The following is a 20,102-nucleotide window of genomic DNA, read 5'->3' as shown; positions in this document are numbered from 1 at the left end:
CTTATTCCAGCTAATTAGCAATTATTTCTCTGTGCAAAGTGCCTATGAAGTACAACATGCCTGGAATTCATGGGAAACATGAGCATTCACCAGAGCATAGTAAGTAAGTAAACTGAGCTTGTAAAGCGCCTGGTTACACTAACCAGTGTGTCCCTGCGCTAAAGTATCGGCCCCCAGTCTCCTACGCCATCATAGCCTCCCACACCTGTGTCCTCTCTAAACCTGTCCCCTGGGAAATAAGTGGGTTTTTAGCTCTTTGCGAAAAGCCACCTCCGAGGTTTCCAAACGGAGCCTCAGGGGTAGGTTATTCCAGTCGGGCTGCCAGAAACCGGAACGACCGCCCTCCCATTCTTGCTCTCCTAATTTTGGGAACCTGCACTAGACCCGCCCCACTAGATCCTAGTTGTCGAGTCGGAATATGGGTGTTAGAAGATTGAGAAGAAAGCGGGGTCTTTTCTCCTGTGTAAACCGATGACTAACACATAGGCTGGCTTATCTTGCACCCGTCCCACTTTGCTCCTGTACAGCATGAATACGGTAAAAGCCTTCTGAACAATGTCATTATTTTTTCATTTTTGAACAGTTCTCCCCAAACACTATTTCCCCTGTGGAAGAGATTTTCCCCGCACTGTTCTAGTTTTGTTTGGAAGAAGGGTAGTTGGGGATCACCCAAAACAGAACCTACTTTTTAAAACAGGAAATCATATGCAGGTGTGGCTTCCTTGTTGCTTTTGCCCCTTTATGTAGCCATCCGTTTGACACTTCCGTTTTGCAAAAGCACATGAGGTGATTAAAATATATATATTTTTTTACACCGGCCATTTTGTTCCTATCTTCATTGTGCACAAGTTTCCCCTGTGCGCTACACTGTTTCTTAAAAGCCTCAATCACTATTTGAGATGTGTCAACCTTGCACATTTTATTCCTATGCAAAAGCATTCCCATGTTCTAGGCACAGGTGTATTTTGAGAGGGACAACTCAAGAGAATGTAAGTTCATTGCCTTATTCCCGAAGATAATTCTTAAGGTGTATTCCTTTCAAGAGAGGTCTTGGTATTTATGGCCGGAATAGTGAAGCAGGTGTGTTACAATTTAAATGAAAGAGCTTTAAAACAGTATAGCATGTCTAACAGGTAGAAGTGTAACATAGCTTGTGTGTACATAGAGCAGGCCTCTGCAGGGAATGCTGATGCATCCTTTCCCTGTTCCCAGCCCCGCCCCCACCCCCGCCTAAGAAGCGATTGTACAGCAAGGTCATCTGGTACATCAGCATTTGCACCACATTTGACACCGCTTGTTTTATGATAGGTGCTGAACGACCAACTAAGTGAACATTAAATCATTTTGATGTAGAGGCCCCCAGGAAAATGGTTTTCATAAACTGAACTACATTTTTTCTCATTATTTAATCTATACAATAACCTGGGAGCTCGAGAAGGTCAAGATGTCGGAGTTGGTCAAGTTATTCGTGGGAATTGCTTTCACATGACAGATACTACTTTGCAATTCACAACTGCAGAGGATATTTTATTCTAAAATGATTTATTAAAAAAGAGCTGAAGTTCTTAGCCCAGTGGTGAAAACTGGTGATTCCATCAGTAGTATCACTATTTCATCTTTCAGCTATTTCTTTAAATTTCCAGTCATGAAGCTAAGTCAGCCTGTGGTTTGTACTCATTCATATGGCTCTTCCCATTCAATTTATATTTGTATTTATTATTAGACTAAATGCGGTTTAATACAAACCTAATCATAGAAAGCAATCCACTCACTACAGCACTTACCACACAGTCCATTAGACGGGTATTTTATGCTATCAAGCTATTAGTCAATACATTCCATCCTGCCAGACTTTACATTAAAACTTTCCCAAAGCTCACAGACAGCTTAAATTGCATTAATATTCTTTAAAGTTCATGAGTAGTTTTCCCACTGCACCCTCGGGTATGCTGGCCTTTACTAAATAATCAGAGCTAGGAGTGTCCTCTATATGATTAAAAATGGATATGTGACTAAGATGTGATTTTCTGTTTCTAGTAGTGATTGCTTAAAAATGTACAGCATTGATTCTCTAATGCCTATTCCAGGCTACTCCTGTATTATATGTCCTAAGATACCCTAAAAGTGTTTAGAAGTATTGCCTCCTGGTAGTGCTTAAAACAATAAAAATACTTGTAAAAAAAAGGTAGGTGCAAGGGCTGAATGTTTTTTCTTGCCACCCCACTGCCAGCACATGATACAAACATTGTCAAAAAGAAGTACAAGTATTTTGCCAAAATATTGCTTGAATTTTGGAGAAAATGTGCATCATAATAGCCCAAAAAATGGCTTTTGAGCCCTTGTACTCCGAGTATTTAGAAATGGTTGACCATGCTCAGTACTTAATTTGAGGCAGTGGTTGACAGTGGGGGGCACCACCATCACTCATTTTTGGGGACTGGCACTTATTTCTTCTCATCAGACATTTCCAGAGAGCAAGAAAGAGAAAAACACACAAAGAAGCAAGACAGAGGAAGAGAAAGAAGGGAAAAAAGTCTAAAAGGGAGAAATCAGGAACATGCACGAGTGAGATAAAGGGATAGGGAGCGTCTGGCAGTGGATTAAGAAATGCTGAGGTTGAGTTAATATTGAAAAGTGTTGGGTTAACATTGAAAAGTGTTTGTTAACCCCTTTTTCTTTCAAAGAGATTCTCGTATTTACTACTAAGGTTACTCTCACACCTCTTGCATATTCAATCATACATGTTCATTATTAAGACCTCATTAGCAACAGAATGTTTTATCCAGAAACTTATTTTTAAGCTCCCCTATTTGGTATAATCGTCTCACTACCATCAATAACAGACCCTTGTTTTGGAGATACTGGAGAAATATAAATTTTATTTGGGTACAAGATGTGTTTGATGGCATTTCTCCTTGTTCCTTTCCCCAATTCCAAGCTACCTTTAATTGACCTCGTTCATTTTTACAGAGATTCTCGATTCTGATGGCAGTGATTTTAGATGTTTTCTATTCCCTTCCTTCCGATAACTCTCTGTCTACACAAGATCCGCTTCTTAAAATTTTACGAATACTTCCAAAGGCTTCCTTGATTTATAAATATTTCTCTTCCGCCAATCTGGAGAGATCTAAGACTAAGATGGAACTTGCTTGGGAGATGGATTTGGGTTGTGAATGGAGCATTGATTTATAGAATAAGATATGGGCTAGATTCTTAAAAATATCTAGATCCGCTTCTACCACCCAATCTATGTTTTATCTCTATCACAGATTATTTTATACTCCCATCTCCATAGCTCACTTTACACACACTAGCAATAAGACTTGTTGGTCTTGTGCCTCCCCTCTAGCGGATTTACTCCACCTATTGTTCTTACGCCCCCACGTAGCTTCCTTTTGGTCACAAATCTGGTCCTGCATGTCAAGTATTTTTAACTTAAATATTCCTATATCAAATATTCTTCTTTTAATGGGGAGATTATCGGATTCATTGAACTTATCATCTCATGAAAAAGGATTGTTTGATTTGATGGTAGCCTTAGCTTTTCAGTATATTACAATGAATTGGAAATGTTCAACAAAACTTTCTATCAAATCCCGGTGGAACATTGTCTGTCACTATCACAGATTGGATACTGCTTTTGCCTCCTGTTGCAATCCACACGTAAATAGAGACCTATTTTGGTTACCACTAACTACCTATCTGAATGATTTATCAATTTGTCAAATTTATCGCAATTGTTCTGAAAACTTCCAACCTCCATGATTTTGTTTCTCCTCTCTTCATTTTTTTCTCTCTATTTGCTTATCTTTAAGATTGTTGTATTAGTTTGCTTACCTTTAAGATTGTGCAATTAAGATATTATACTTGTTTTGATTCTTTAGAGTATTATTATTATTCGTTCTCTTGCCGCAGAGTTTTTTCTTTTCTGTATTTCCCTCTTTCCCTCCTTTTCTCCCCCTTTAAGAACGTAAACAGCTTACTATTATATTCCATTGCCTATTTGTGTCTCATATGTTCATTATTCAGTTGTTGGCTTATGGCCTATATCTTTGTATAACTTTTATTCAAATAAAGCTTGTTAAACATAAAAAAGAAGGGCTGAGGTGGGTTCCAGAAAAGAAAAAAGCTGGTCCTGAAAGGTAACACACTAGTTTGGGAGATAACTACTTCAGATCATTAAAACACACCATTAAACATAACAAACTATTAATTACAAATCAACCAGCTGATCTTATTAAACAACTCTGGCCTAACTGCAAGAGCCCCAGAGAACTATGCAAATTTCTAGTATCATCAGATCCTGGGATTTTCCACACCAAAACCTGCATTTACCGTTATTTACTTGACCTTTTTCCCCTTGTTCAATTGTGGCAGATTTGATCGGTAAGCTCCACTCCACTCTTCTAACTGCAACCCCAGTTGTTCGCACAGAGGTTGCAAAAATCAAGGGCACTGGGAATCAAGACATTTTTTGAGAACCACGAAGATATCGATGAGGAAATGAGAATTCCAGTAGCATCAAGACCTTCTGGACCACAAATCCTCGGAAAACTCGCAGTTAGGTACGTGCGTTATATTCTAGAGTCCAACAATCAGGAGTGACCTAAAGTTCTCATTGTGTGCCCAGTTGTGCTGAGATCACAATCTGTTAACTGAAAATACCAGGTACACAGAGATCACTGCAGTAGGCATTTTAACCTCCGCTGAGTTTAGATTTGTGTCCTTGCCATTCAGACTTGCATGAAACCTGTATTTTTTCATCTTCAAAGTTTAAACTAATGTGAACATTTACAATTCCTAAATCATTTTTACAGTTCTGAAAACATCTAGAAAAGTTTGTTAAAGAAAAGCTATAAACATTTTAAATAACCAGTTCCAACTTTAATAGTAAGCAGTCAAATTTCCCAATTTTTTTTTTTGCCTTACTAGGGCTTTGAGGCAGATATTTTTAGTAGGTTCTTTAAAAACTCCTCTATGTTTTACAGGCTTAATCTTCCTGAAATTGAGGGGCTACAGTATAGGGTATACTGGTTCAGCCTGTGACTAGGACACCCGTAATTCATGGCACCAATAATACTGCTTTTATTGACTACAAAAGTTGAGAATATACACCTGATATTAGCCAGGTTTAAATCCAGGACAACTTTATGCTTCTTATGAAGTTCCACATCAAACAAATATTTTATTTTGTAATTAAATATCTTCTCTCAAACATCAATTAATAAGTATAAGTACTTCCTTCATATATATGCATATCTCAACCAAGGAGAAGATGGCCACCATATCATACATAGCTTCCTGCATCATCAGCTAATGGCACACATTTTGAAGGAATGGTCTTAAGGGGGACAGTGTTTACTTACTGGGACAAGTGTATGTTGAAAGGGAAATATTTGAATAATGGGTAAGGAAACAACCCATTGCATGATTACTATTTCAATTGCAAGAAAATCTGCCCAGCCAACAAATTTGACATTTTTGGCAAGAAAAGCAAACAACCCAACACCAACCCTAAGATGTAAGTGCCCATTTCGATTCATATTTTCTTACTTTGCCTTTCTGGGTATCTTCCAGCTGGGCCTGGTCCAGGCCTACCACCAGCAGAAGGGGCTGGAAAACAAAAGGGAACTTAGTTACACTACAGTTCATCATAAGAAACTAGAAATAGCAGCTGTGAAAAAAATCTTTGAATGCAATAACCATCTCCTTTATTTACAGAGATTGTAAATGGAAATGGTGCAACAAACCGAAAGAAAGTCACAGAGGATCAATATGTTTGTTCAGCAGTATGAGTGGATCAAATCCAATGCCAAGCTACAATGAACTAAATTACACTCATATCCACAAGCACTGTAGCCTGTCTCCTCTATATACTTTGAGTAACACGTATATGTGTCCAAGTTCTAGTCCAAAGAAGTGGGGTTCTTCAATTTCTTTTAATAGGACATGTCAGCCAATGGGGTTTGTCTCAACATGTGCTGAAATTCTTCAGGGTAAACGATGCGAGGTACTCCTACAGCCTCAAAGTGTCAAACAAACTCTGAAGGTCATGGGCATGTATGCTTAATTTGACTGTCAAAGCATGATCCTAGTGCAGACCAAAGATCAAGTACAAAGGGTGTGCAGTAAATGGGAATTCCAATGCAAACATAAAAGTGAGGGCAGTAAATCGCTATGAATATAAAATTTCACGAGATACAGGTAATTTTGAAATGCAGGTACCATTCATACGATGAGTACCATTATCTCCAAAGATTATCTGGTAGAATTTCTGTAAGAACTTCAGTAAGCTGTAAGATTTTGGTATGGGGTATAAGCATTCCAGTCAATGACAAAGATCTTGCACAGATATTGTTCTTCCTCAGATATGGTGTGAGGCAGTCCCTCTTGTAAGCAGCACCGTATGCAGCATATGAGTTTTCAATTAGGGTCGAACCCATTCAGTTTCAGGTGTTGCTCCAATGTAGTTACCGTGATAACAGTTGAGCTTGATACTAGGTTTTGTAGGGTAATTCAATTTAAGGTGTAATTTTACAAATGATACATATTAGTAAGTAGGCACGTGGGTATGAACCAGGGGGAGGTTAATAGGAAAAACAGCAGCAGATAATTCATCTACACCCCCACCCTTCTATAGACGAGTAGCTTCCACAATGAGAAAACAAAGGGGATTTCTCCCAGATGTAGCCCTCATCAAGAGATACCTAGCCTTGCAGTTATCTATGGTCCCCCCATGGGTGACAGGCGGTGAGCACAACCATCTGAGCTAGAAGAGCTAAACGGGTTGAGGAGGCCAGAAATACTCTGACTCTCTTCTTGAGATCTGGCACACCTTCCGCCATATTGTATGGAGGATGAGTGCTCCTTCTCTGTGCTCTTTGATCTGTTATGCTGGAGAAGCGAGAGGCAATTGTGGCTCTGTAAGGCTGGCCATCTTCTCCCTCTGCCAAGAGGGAAACGCCCTGCACTACAGTGGACTTGACAGCATTGTAAGTGTAGTTCCTGCTGTTTCAGACCAAAAATATGGAAGAGAAGCAAAAATGTATGTTCCTTTTTGGTGGGTGATTTAGTTTAATAGCTTTCCAACTATAAAAGTATAGTCTAGGTGCGGGCGTAACTGGCATAATTCTCTCTAGTGTAAATACGCGTAAATGTTCCGCAAAACTACTCGCAATCACGTGAGAAGTCAAGTAGAGCATTTAGAGTTATTTTCTTAGCGTAAGATACATTTTAGCATCCAAAAAGGGATTAAGGATGAAAGTTTCATGATGTGAAAATGTCTGGCCAGTGCAGCAGCTTGGGATCCCCTCCCCCATCCCCCGCCCCATGTGAGGTGATGGCTGGCAATACTCCAGCAACCAGAGAGCATGCAGATTGTGTCTTGTACACAGCTGCTGCTTAGGCATGTGGAGTTTATGGGAGTACCAAAACATAATGTATATTTGTAAAGACACAGATTTTTAATGTTACCCAACTCATTGGAACTGATTTCATTGACATAGCAAGGCTGAGTGGCCGCCAGGATCTAAACCTGTGACCATGAGGTCAAACATAGGACCTTCAGTGGAGACATTAGTCTTTTAAGCCACCAGATACGGCACATGGGACTATGTCCTGCAACTAACTCAGCCTGAGTCTGATGGGTGTGGACAGCTTGTGCTCCTCCTTTTATCTGTAAAGCAAGACTGGACGTAAAAAGTGCACATGTCCCCTACTGCTAACAAATCCAGCCTGCGTGCAGAGCTGCCACAGCACTAACAAAAAATACAGTCTCCTTTGAACTATTCAAAAAGTGACAGCAAGAGTGATTTTTCTAGCCAAACTTTGATGCATTTTATTATGTTTTGTGACCACTATGCAGATATTAGGAAACAGTTCCTGGTACCACTTCTTAGAGAAGATCGGTTCATGCAAGTAAGACCCGCACTAATGTACCTACAACTCCTAGGTAGTTCACAGGTAATTTACGGGGTTGCATGTTTCCTGGTGGCTGCTGTCCGGAAAAAAGTCAATAGACTAGCGGCATTAGAGACTGTGGGATGATTAGAACTCCGCTGCTACTGAAATTTTTTATCTTTGGTATTTTAACTTTTATGAATTGTATGCACATTGATGATGAAATTGATTTTATTGCATTCTTTTTATACATAAATGTATTATTGTCATTACTTTTATGATTTTAATTAATCGAATAAAGTGTTATTTGACTTGACTTGACTTAAATGTATTTTCCTTTTTTGTGAAATTTTGAAAAAGGTATGAAAAAAATTTGATAAAGTAAATAGGTATAAATAAAAATACCAGGTCAAACTCATACATTGCGCTTGTCCCATCCATATAAATAATTTTGGTTAAGAATGTCGGGTGTAGCCACTTTTTTGTCATTTACAACTTTTAGAAAGTAGGCATTTACTTATTTAACCATTCTATGTGCCTCTGTGGTTTTGCGTATTGACAAGGGCTGGGGATGTGCATTCACTGTATACAGCCACAAGGGGGGTTGAGGTTAGTCCTGACTTTCCGGCAGGACCCATAGCTGAGCTAAATCGCCCTTGTCAGCATTTAGAGTGGTGGGAGAAGTTTCACTTGCACCTGAATAGGCTGTGTCTCCTTTGCACAATGCGGTCTCCACCTCCTGTGGTCATACTGTCCCAGAGAGGACAGAACTGTTTTGGACTGGGCTCAGAGACCCTTGCCACAAAGAGAACAAAGACAAAAGGGGGTATAAGTAGTGGACTTTAACCCAAAGAATTAGATCACTTCTGGACTCAAGAGGAACCTTTGCTAAGGAAAAGGCTGGAGGGCTGTAAGGAGGAGTACTGCCCCTTTGCTGTGTGAGATTTGCTAGATTGGCCTGCAGTTACTGCTTCTGCCAAGGAAAAGACAAAGACTGCAACTTTGATGTGAACCTGCTTGAAGAAGAATCTCCACAGGCTTTTGTGTGCTAGCCTCCTGTTCGTAAGTCTCAGGGACACAAAGACTTCACCACCAGCTGCCCTGAACTCCACTGCTGGGAGTTCTGACCAGCCAGGTAGTTATTCCCAGTGGTGGCTCCTCCGAAATGGCAGAGGATAGTCACCTCACTGCCTGGCATAGAGCCAGCAAATGTAAAATAAAACTATGTTCTTGCATCGTTTTATTTTACATTTGCCGGCTCTTAGCCAGCACTGTTGGGAGGGGTGGGGCCGAGGCATGGGAGGGGGGACGAGGAGTGCTGGTGCACTCCACTCCCTAAGTGTGCTCATGTGTGTTAGTATGGCTGTCTCAGTCCCACCAAAACACACATGCACACTTAGGTTTTCTCCAGCCCAGCTGCATTGAGCAGCTGAGCTGGAGAAACCCCACAGACTCCCTGGTCAGTGCAAGGTGTCTTTCCTGCCCACGCAGTTCAGTTCCCAAGGGGACAGTGGGTCTGTCCCATGGGCTACTGGGAGTAGACAGGAAGAGAAGAGGCGGCGTGAAGAGACCCGACGCTGGAGGCAGCCGGAAGCAATATGTTAGTTTTTTTAAATATATATTTTGGAACCCTCTGGCGCGACGCCTCCAGCACGACCTCACCCGCCCCACCACCCTTTTGTTTATTTCAGCCGCAGCTGGTTATTCCTGCTGTTGGGAGCTAGAGAAGTGATGCACTGCTCCACCTGCAACACAGCTCTGATGCAGTTTGACGCGTGCAGTTAGCCTTCCCAACGCAAGTGCTCGCACCAAAACCGTCACCACAAGCATCCCGTTATCGCAAAGCCGAAAGCTGATGAGGGGGACTTAACAAACTCTTCCCATTGCCTCAGCGAAACCGACACCTCATCGCCGCCAACCTCCCCACTCTTGGACTCGGCAAATCGCCTCCTCACGGACACGAGGCCTCGCCTACCCATGGGATCCAGGCAACCGGCCTCACCTCTGCATCAACACCTCATCTCCACGACGTCGTGCATCATCCATACTGTTGTTTGGTGGTCCGTGTAACTCCGCACCCGACGCTGCGCACCTCGTGGTTGGCGCCCTACTTTGGATTTGTGCCTGTCACAACGTTGTAATAGCCCCAGGTGGAGCTATTTGTTTCCTACAAGCTTTCTTTTGGAAATAACTGTTTTTAAGTGCTATTTTGATAATTGTATATTGGAGTTTTGTTGTTTGGTCGTTTGGTTTAGATTAGAGATACTCTTTGTTTTGCATACTGGAGTGGTGTCCATTTGTGGTGTTACTGTGTGTTTTGAGTACAAATACTTTACACATTGCCTTTGGGATAAGCCTGTCTGCTCGTGCCAAGCTACCAAGGGGGTGAGCAGGGGTTACCTAAAGTGTGTATCCCCCTTACCCTCGGCAGCCCGTGGCTCCTCCCAGATCCCGCCTCCCAGCTGCCCCTCCCACGCTCCGCCCCCCCACCACTCATTTGAGGCTGATGCCTCAACGCGCAGCGTCCACGCGCTGCGGCCGCGCCGAAGGTGCGCCAAAGGTAAGCCCGTCTACGCCCGTCCGCGCCTGGCCCGCGCCCAGCGCCAGACCCCCTGGTTCCCTTAAGTCCCAGCCCACCCGCATTACATTCGACGCCTCCACCCTCTTGGCCCTAAACCCCGGTCGACTCCCCAACTGCGCCCAAGCCGCTCCTGGACACACCCATGGACCCTTCACATGCAACTCATGCAAGTATGACGGCACCAAGACCAACTCCTCATCCACTAACACGAAACAGAGATCTGACACCAACCACCTAAAATGTATCCTGCTCAACACCCGCTCGGTCCACAGACACGCCATCGACCTTTGGAATCTACTAGACACCATCTCTCCGGACGTCGCCTTCCTAACAGAAACATGGATGAACGCCTCCTCAGCCCCAGACATCACCATTGCCATCCCGGAAGGCTACAAGATCATCCGAAAAGACCGCTACAAGCAAACAGGAGGAGGCATCGCTATCGTCCATAAGAATTCCATTCGCATCTCAACCAGCTCAGACGTCGACTTCGCTAGCGCCGAACACCTTCACTTCCAGATCCACACCGACCCCAAGACCACACTCAGAGGCACACTCCTCTACAGGCCACCAGGACCACGGGCACAATTCAGTGAAGACATCACTGACTTCATCACCCCACACGCCCTCCCCTCCGAGGACTACATCCTACTGGGAGACCTCAATTTTCACCTTGAAAAGAGCAACAACAGCAACGCCAACACCCTTCTAGACAATCTCGCCAACCTCAGACTCAAACAAATTGTCAACACCCCCACTCACAATGCAGGTCACACACTCGACCCTATCTTCACCTCCAGCAAACATATCTCCTTCAGTCACACCACAGTTCTCCATTGGACGGACCACAGCTGCGTTCACTTTGTCTACAAAAAGACCACAGCCCACAACAATCCTCAACCTACTCTGCGAAGAAACTGGAACAAAATCACCATCGACCAGATCTCCTCATCGCTGCTTCAAAACCCCCCTGCTAACTCTTCGAACCCCAACGAAGCAGCCATTAACCTCACTCAATGGCTAACCAACAGCGCCGACAACCTAGCACCTTTGAAAAAACGTCAACTCAAGCTAGGCAGCAAAAACGCCCCCTGGTTCAACGATGATCTTAAGAACTCCAAGAAACTCTGTCGCTCCTTTGAGAAGGCCTGGAAAAAAGACCCAAACACCAGCACAAGGGACGCCTTCAAAAACGCCACCCGCATACACCACCAACTGATCCGGACTGCCAAGAAAGCCGCATTCAAGGACCGACTAGACAACAACGCCCACAACAGCAAGGAATTATTCAACATCGTCAAAGAGTTTACCAACCCCACTGCCAACTCCAACGACATCACCCCATCTCAAACCCTCTGCGACTCCCTAGCTTTGTTCTTCCACAACAAAATCGCAGACATCCACAACAGCTTCGACAACTAACCCGGAGTCCACCCCACACAAACTTCGGCTGCACCTCCACCCCCCTTGAACACCCTTAATGACTGGAACCCAATCTTCACTGAGGACACCATCCGCCTGATGAACTCTATCCACTCAGGATCCCCAACAGACCCATGCCCTCACCACATCTTCAACAAAGCAGACTCCATCATAGCACCACTCCTCCGAGACGTCATCAACTGCTCCTTCAACTCCGCCACCTTCCCGGAAAGCTGGAAACACGCCAAACTCAGCGCCCTCCTGAAGAAATCCACAGCAGACCCCACCGAACTCAAAAACTACTGCCCCATCTCGCTCCTTCCATTCCCGGCCAAAGTCATCGAGAAAGCTGTCAACAACCAACTCGCCGCCTTCCTCGAAACCAACAAATCCCTCGACTCCTCACAGTCCGGCTTCCAAGCCAAACACAGCACTGAGACCGCCCTCATCGCAGCAACAGACGACATTCGAACTCTACTAGACAATGGAGACACAGTTACCCTCATCCTACTCAACCTCTCCGCAGCCTTCGACACAGTCTGCCATAGCACCCTCCTACAATGCCTCAGAAACATCGGAATCCAAGGAAAAGCACTGGAATGGATCACCTCGTTCCTTGCCGGAAGAACCCAGAGAGTCCGCCTCCCACCATTCAAGTCGGAGGCCACTGAAGTCATTTGCGGCGTACCACAAGGATCTTCACTCAGCCCCACCCTCTTCAACGTATACATGAGCCCCCTCGCGGACATCGTACGCCAACACAACCTCAACATCATCTCCTACACGGATGACACTCAACTAATCCTCTCGCTCACCAAAGACCCCAACACCGCCAAAACCAACCTACACGAAGGAATGAAAGAAGTAGCTGAGTGGATGAAGCACAGCCGTCTGAAACTGAACTCAGACAAAACAGAAGTCCTTATCTTAGGTACCTCCCCCTCCGCCTGGGACGACTCTTGGTGGCCAGAGGCCCTTGGAAAAGCACCCATCCCGACAGACCACGCGCGTAACCTGGGGGTCATCCTGGATTCCTCACTCTCGATGACCAGACAAGTCAACGCCGTTTCATCCTCCTGTTTCAACATTCTTCGAATGCTCAAAAAAACATTTCGCTGGATCCCCACCGAAACCAGAAAAACGGTCACCCACGCATTGGTCACTAGCCGCCTGGACTACGGTAACACCCTTTACGCCGGAACCACCGCAAAACTCCAGAAAAAACTCCAACGCATCCAGAATGCATCAGCCAGACTCATACTAGACATCCCGCGTAAAGACCACATTTCTGGTCACCTGAAAAACCTTCACTGGCTTCCCGTCAATAAGAGGATAACATTCCGCCTCCTAACCCACGCACACAAAGCACTTTACGAACTTGGACCCGAATGCCTCAACACACGACTTTCATTCTACACCCCCTCCCACCAGCTACGCTCTTCCAACCAAGCCCTTGCTGCTGTCCCTCGCATTAACAAATCCACCATGGGAGGAAGATCCTTCTCATACCTGGCAGCTAAAACCTGGAACTCTCTTCCCATTCACCTTCGCCTCACTCAGAACCACCTAGCATTCAGAAAGCTACTTAAAACCTGGATATTCGACAAGTAATTCCCCACCCTTCCTCAAGCGCCTTGAGACCCTCTGGGTATGTAGTGCGCTATATAAATTATCGACTTGACTTGACTTGACTTACCCTGAATAGAAGCAAGGGTCCCTACATGGACAAAGGTACATACCTATGCCAACCAGAGACCCAGATTTTTAACAATATATTTTCCAAAGCAGTTCTTCTCAGTACCTGACTGCTATATGAGTTTATAGGTAGGTAACTCAATATCTCCTACAGTTCTGCTATGAATGGCAGCCCTAGCTGAATTTGAATGCAGAAAAAGTCCATTACACTGCAATGAAGTGAAATGTGGTAAGCAAATGAATTATCTTTTGCAAATGTTAGAATGGTTTGGTGATTTTGTGGACTTTGCAACACCATTGAATAAGCACCTGTGTGAGAACGTGCACTCTTTCTGCCTGGTTGCCCTCACTTTTTGCTGAATTGCTGATGTGCTTTGACTGAGTGTGCCATGGGCTCCTGTTAATCAGGTACCCAGGGCCTATGTTCTCTCCCTAAAACTGCATTGAAGCCTAAACCCAATTGTCATCTCCGGCAACAGGTCAGCCACCGTGAACATGGTACCACAGGTACCCAGGGCACTGTGACCAGAGAAGGCATCTAAGGGCTGCGGCACTTATTGTGCTACCCTTAGAGGTCTTGTACCATTACACTCACACACTGCCTTTGCAGGCTGCGTGTGTTGGTGCAGAACAAAGTGAAGAATCAGCATGGCAGACATCTATGTGTGCCATGCCTACAACCCACTGGCCTGGCATATGTCAGCCACCTCTCTAGCTGGGTGCACTATACCAATGGTGAGGGTACAGTTGCATGAGCCCTATACCCCTATAGTGTCTAATTCCATTCTTAGACATTGTAAGTGCAGTGCTGTCATTAGGAGTATATTGTGCTGGGAATTTGCCATTACAAACTCCACAGCACCATAATGGTTATGCTGAAAACTGAAAAGTTTGTATCAAACGTCTCAGCACATTAAACGCACACTGATGCCCGTGTGGGATTTATTGAAAACTGCATACTGAGGGCATCTTAGAGATGCCCCCTGAAAACTAACCTACCAGTTTTGTCCAGGCTGAGTGGCTGCTTTCAGCTGCCACAACCAGACATGTTTCTGGACCCCTGGTTTGAGAGCTGCTGCTCTCTGGGGCCTCAAACAATGCACATCCTGGGACGAGGTTCCAAGCCACCCCTCCCCCCCAGGATGGGCAGGGTTCGCGAAGGGGAAGCTTCAAAGGCTTGCCGCCTTTTTGAGCTTCCCCAGCCCACTTGCTGCTCTCAGCAACTGGTCCCCACTGGTTCTGACCACCACTTTGGGTGGGAGAAATGGCTGGAAAAACAAGTGATGAAGAGGAGTGTGCCCAATTCTGCCAACTCCACCCCTCAAGTGGGGGAGGCGAGGTGAAGCACAACTCTCAGTCCACGCCATCTTGAAGATAGGGGGCCTCAGCTGACCAGGGACAGGCTCATGCCCCCCTCCAACTGGAGGGTAGCATAATAAGGGGTGTACCCACCCCAGGGAAGGGACCCATTGGTCCCTACCTTTTACCTGCCTGTAATGCCCCTAAATCTACTATTTAGGGGTACCCCTGAACCTTGCTTCCTCAGACAAGAAGAAACTACAAGAAGGAGAAGAAGAAGAAGAATAAGGACCGAACAGCTGTGCAGCAGCTAACAAGAGAAAGACGCCCACTGACTTGGCCCCAGCTCCCCGGCCTGTCTCCCCCTCGACTGCTCCTGCAAAATCCCGGTGTGTCCTGCAGCCAGCAACCTCGAAACCCCCGGAGGACCTGCCTGCCTTCAACCTCAAAGATGTTGTCTCCTGTGAACACCGGATTTGTTCATCTGCAACCTCTGGCCTTGGCCGGAAACCGCAAATCCGTACCACTCTGCCCCCGCCGTCCAGGTCCCGAGCTCGAGTGGTCAAACACCATGAAGTGGTCACCCCAGCAATCCTAACCTGAGATCCGGCAACCCCTGACCTGCCTCAAGCCTCCAGCCAACGCCTGCAGCCTATATCCAGAAGGCCTCCCCAACTGCAACCAGGAGCTGGTAAGAAGATCGGACCCCAAAAGGCACCCCTGCACCCGATGCCCCACGGCCTTATGTGCCCAAACCAACAGTGCCTAGTCAAACCCTAACCTCCAAACTTACCTCTCAAAGTGTTGGTCGCACACAGAAGACCTTCGTACCTAAGCCTGCATTGCCTTTTCAAACAGGAGGTTCTCTTTTGACAACAACAGGGCGCCAAACTTCAAAACAGCACCCTGTACCCGGCCGCCCTTGTGCGCTGAGGGTGCACCTTTGGCGCTACTTTGCTTCCCCATTTGCCATGAGCTAAAGTCCGGGAGCTTTGCTCGCACAACCAAGTGGCCTGCTAGTCAGCCGCCACCACCCGGAGAACCCCTATCCCCGATGGATACCATTGGGCCTCAGCACTCTGCCCCCAGCCGACCTAGTGCAGCTGAGGGTGTAACCAGAGTGCATCCTTGACCCTGGGGGACCACTGAGTCTACCCCCAGAACCTTAACTCCCACTACCAAATACTTACCTTAAAACCGATAACACTATTTTCCTCCAAAGGATAACATTGACTGTTTTTCTGTGAAAAGTTTATATGTAAATTTTGAAACCTAAATAAATTCTTTAAAATTGCACTAACTAACAAAAGGATTTGTCCCAGAGTAGTATCCAGGTATACTACTCTGAGTAAGAAAAGTAATCTCAAAAGTAACTTAACTGTAATTTCACTGAAAAGCCTGTTCAAGTCTATGTACTGTATTTACAAAGTATTACATTTCTTTGAAACCATACTGTAAGTCAAAACAATGTCAATTTACTATTACAAATACAAACTGTATTACAACTGTATATTTACTGCAAAGTACTTAACACTTACCTGTGCCAGGCCTGCTGGGTTTTAGTAAATAAAATAACTAAAAGAATATTTTTTATAAAAAAACAATCAGTCTGCAGTTCAGTCTTTGAGTGTGGAATTAATTTGCTGACTGAGTAATGCTTAACACTGTTCATGATACTGCCTTACTGCTCTACCACACTACCACAAATACAGAGAGAGATGCCATCTAACCTTACCTCTGCCTACCTTTGGGGTTCCACTGGACTCTGTGCACACTATACCTCATTTTGGTATAGTATATACAGAGCTTTCTACAACCTGCCCTACATTTTCGGTGCATTGAATAGTAAGTGTTTACCACATAGTGAGATCAATTTTACTGTACCCGGACCTTGTCAAACTGCAAACAAAAATATGCTTAATTTCTTTGTGTAATTTACAATTTTCAGAGTATTTTTTTGCAAAATACAACTATCCAGGCAATGAATGGCAATTGTTTCCTGTTTTTAGTGATGTGTATTATAAAGAGACCCACTTAGCTAGTGTTCAATGAGGCTATATGTAAAAGAAATGTTCATCAAAATTGTTTCTCATTGCAAAATAAAAAGCTTTGTAAAGTTACAAAGTGTTCTACATTCACCTATGAAAGCTGCAAATAAAACACCATAACTTCTCACATACCTACACATGAGCAGTACCTTACTGAACAAGCATTGGCAAATGCAATATTTTTCACCTATGTGATTAATAAGCTTTTTTTGTTGTAAGTTTTAGCTTGGAGAGCAGATTTGCAATATGAGTTACGGCACTCTGTAAAAGTTTTATGACCTTTTTATTGAGAAAGGTAATATATTGTCAGTAACATCAATTTTGCAATTTATGCGTTTTATAGAGGCGTCCCTCCGTCTCTCGTCTGATCTCAAATGTCACCTCTCCCTGCAATGAAGCGCGGTAATTATTGTGCTCCAGATTTCTCTTTTACCTATTGTAAATTAAACCACTCACCAGTCCTGTGTGACAATTACTTTGATTCTTTTGAAGCAGCCTCTGTGCCAGACTGCCTATTTTTAGTTACAATTTCAGTGTCTGAGTGAACTCAAGGCACAGCAAGCTATTTTTTTTAAAGAGCGATGATGCAGACAGCGTTGAACATGCTATTCTGCTTTTTTAAATGTAACTTTAAGACAGGCTGCTATGTTGCATGACTAAAAAACATTGACAAAACCGATAGATTTTGCAGAGGCAAAACATGTTGGCCATGCCAACATTTGTTATTTTTTGCATTTTTATGGCGTGAGCTTCCTCTGAGCCTTAAATGCTCGCTATCAGTGTAATCCTCAATTAAGCCCAGCTAATTGAAAAGCTGCTCTGCTGGAAGTCATCTTTTAATGGAAGGAAAATATGAACGTGATTACAAGCATTGTTGAAGATTCCCATACTTTCCCAGAAGCTAGAAAAAGCCATCTGCTAAAATCTGTGCAAATGTGTAACGCTTTTATGATGGCATGGCAACTTTCTTTACATTAAACCGTGCCTGGGAATATTTTAGAGGTTACCATTTCCAGTGGCAATGACACTGATAAGAACTCACACACCTGCTACCGAAAGTATCGCAAAAATCGTTCCAGTGGCTTAGTTTAAAATAAGAAATAAGAAAATAAGTAGGCCTTGAGGGGAAGGTAGGATGTTGGGCAGTGGGAGGGGGGAAATTGCGAGAAGCGGGCAAGAAATGAGAAGAAAGAGCTAAACAAAGGACAAGAAATGAGCAGAAAAGGCAAAAAGAGAACAAGATCTGAGCAAATAAGCCTGTGCAGGTGAAACCTAATCACAATTACAGCGCAAGCGCTCTTCAGACGAAACCTAAAAAGGCCATATTAGAGTTTTACATTTAAAACTGCACAAAAGCACAAACTGAAGGAAAGCAAGGTAAGGTGATCCAAAGGGTGATAAGATGAACACCACTCTTGTCGATTGTCGTAATAAGCAAAAGAGAAAAGAGTGAAAATCAGGAAATGATATGTGGAGTTAGAACTTGCTTAACTATAGACAAGGATTTAAAAGTGAGGCCAATGACACCCAAAATCGATGAATGCGAGAGAACTGCATCTGATACAATCAAAGAGCAAAGAAAAGATTGTATACAACTCAAATTAATGTTATAAATAAATAACGCCTGCCGTTTCCGACCGGTATTACGGTTTTCTTATGTAGGGGGCTACATAAGTACAGATTCGGTAATTTTACCGATTCTGTACATTTACCGATTCGGTAAAATACCGAATCGGTAAATGTACAGAATCGGTAAATAGAGATGTAGGTGGCCCTTTGAAGAGTGCCACAGGCCTTCAAGAGTCGGTATTTTACAACCCAATCCAATTGGGTGGTAAAATACCGAATCCAGGTGTGCATGCACATCTGTGCATGCACATCTGTGCATGCACATCTGTGCCATGTGACACACAGACATGCCCTTAGGGCATGTATGTGTGCCACATGGCACACAAGCCTGTAATTGGGGTGCTAGAGGGTGTCAAAGTGACACCCCCTGCACCCTTGCAAGAATAGGTAATTAGCGAATCGGTAAATACCGATTTGCTATTCCACATTGATTCCTATGAATCAATGGGGGATACCGATTCGGTATTTACAGAATCGGTAAATACAGAATCTTACAGATTCGGTATTTACAGAATCAGAATTACCTACATTTCCCCTCTTCTAATTTACCACTTCTTAAATACCGAATCGGTATGATTCGGTATTTTAGAAGTGGTAAATTAGATTTACCTACATCGGGTCCTAAATCTCCCTGGGTGACAAATTGTTATATAAATATGCTGCAAGCGTAAAAAGCAAAGCTTTATGTAAATATAGTTCCATCAAAGCAGATGTTAACAGTATTTTGTAGCAGGAAACTGGTAGGAGAAGCAGACGAGAAACCAGCATTGGTCAATGGTGGAAAATATGCTACTGCCAATTGAAATGGAGGAATGGTAAGTGGCACACACAGGAACCAATGAGAAGCCAGGAAACAGAGGAGTCGGAATGTAAGTCCCTTTTAAGATTGTATTAAAAGCAATAGATTTCTCAAGCACAGCGCAAGAGCTCTGCAGGGAGAACTAATAAGACCACCAATGCAAAGTAAGTGAGACTTCCATAGGGATGCAGAAATAAAATAAGTGGAGCGGTTTGAAATGTGACTCATACATTGAAATTAAAAATCAAAGTTGCTCTAGCGGCAAGAAAAAGTAGGTAAATAAAGCTGACTGCCAGAACCCAATGTTTTTTACAGACTATGAATTAGACGAAAGTACAAATTCTGTTTTTTAGAGTATTAAGAACTGAAACAAGTTGTTGGTGCAATATAAGTAAGACCCGCATAGGGATGCAATGATAAAATGATAAAACAAAACAAAACGAGAGGGTCATAACACTACTATTATGCCAAACAAAACAACAGAACTACTATTGCCACATGAAAAAGAGGGTATATAAAGGAAAATTACAAATACATTTTAAATCAGACCAGGAGTATAAACAAAGACACATTTGAGTGTATTTCAAATTGAAGCATGCAGTCCGTAACACTATTATTGTAAGGAGAGGAACAATAAAGGCACCTGTGTGGCAAATAAACTGAAAGTGAAAAACTTAAACGACAAGTAAATAATTCTTTTGCAGGCAATATAGTTATTAAGGGAAACGCT

General features: G+C 43.7%; 1 protein-coding gene across 1 annotated transcript in view; it reads right to left on the bottom strand.

Moving 5' to 3' along the window:
- Positions 1-20,102, bottom strand: part of RPH3A (rabphilin 3A) — a 726,349-nt gene that overhangs the window by 213,106 nt on the left and 493,141 nt on the right. The window contains exon 9 of the mRNA XM_086943083.1: positions 5,554-5,613. Coding sequence (XP_086799209.1) covers positions 5,554-5,613 — 60 coding nt within the window. The remainder of the gene's footprint in view (positions 1-5,553; positions 5,614-20,102) is intronic.

The sequence above is a fragment of the Lissotriton vulgaris genome, chromosome 11 (genome assembly GCF_964263255.1).
Source record: "Lissotriton vulgaris chromosome 11, aLisVul1.2, whole genome shotgun sequence".
Lineage (NCBI taxonomy): Eukaryota > Metazoa > Chordata > Amphibia > Caudata > Salamandridae > Lissotriton > Lissotriton vulgaris.
Note: the sequence above shows the minus strand (reverse complement) of the source record. Positions and strands in the feature narration are given on the sequence as shown.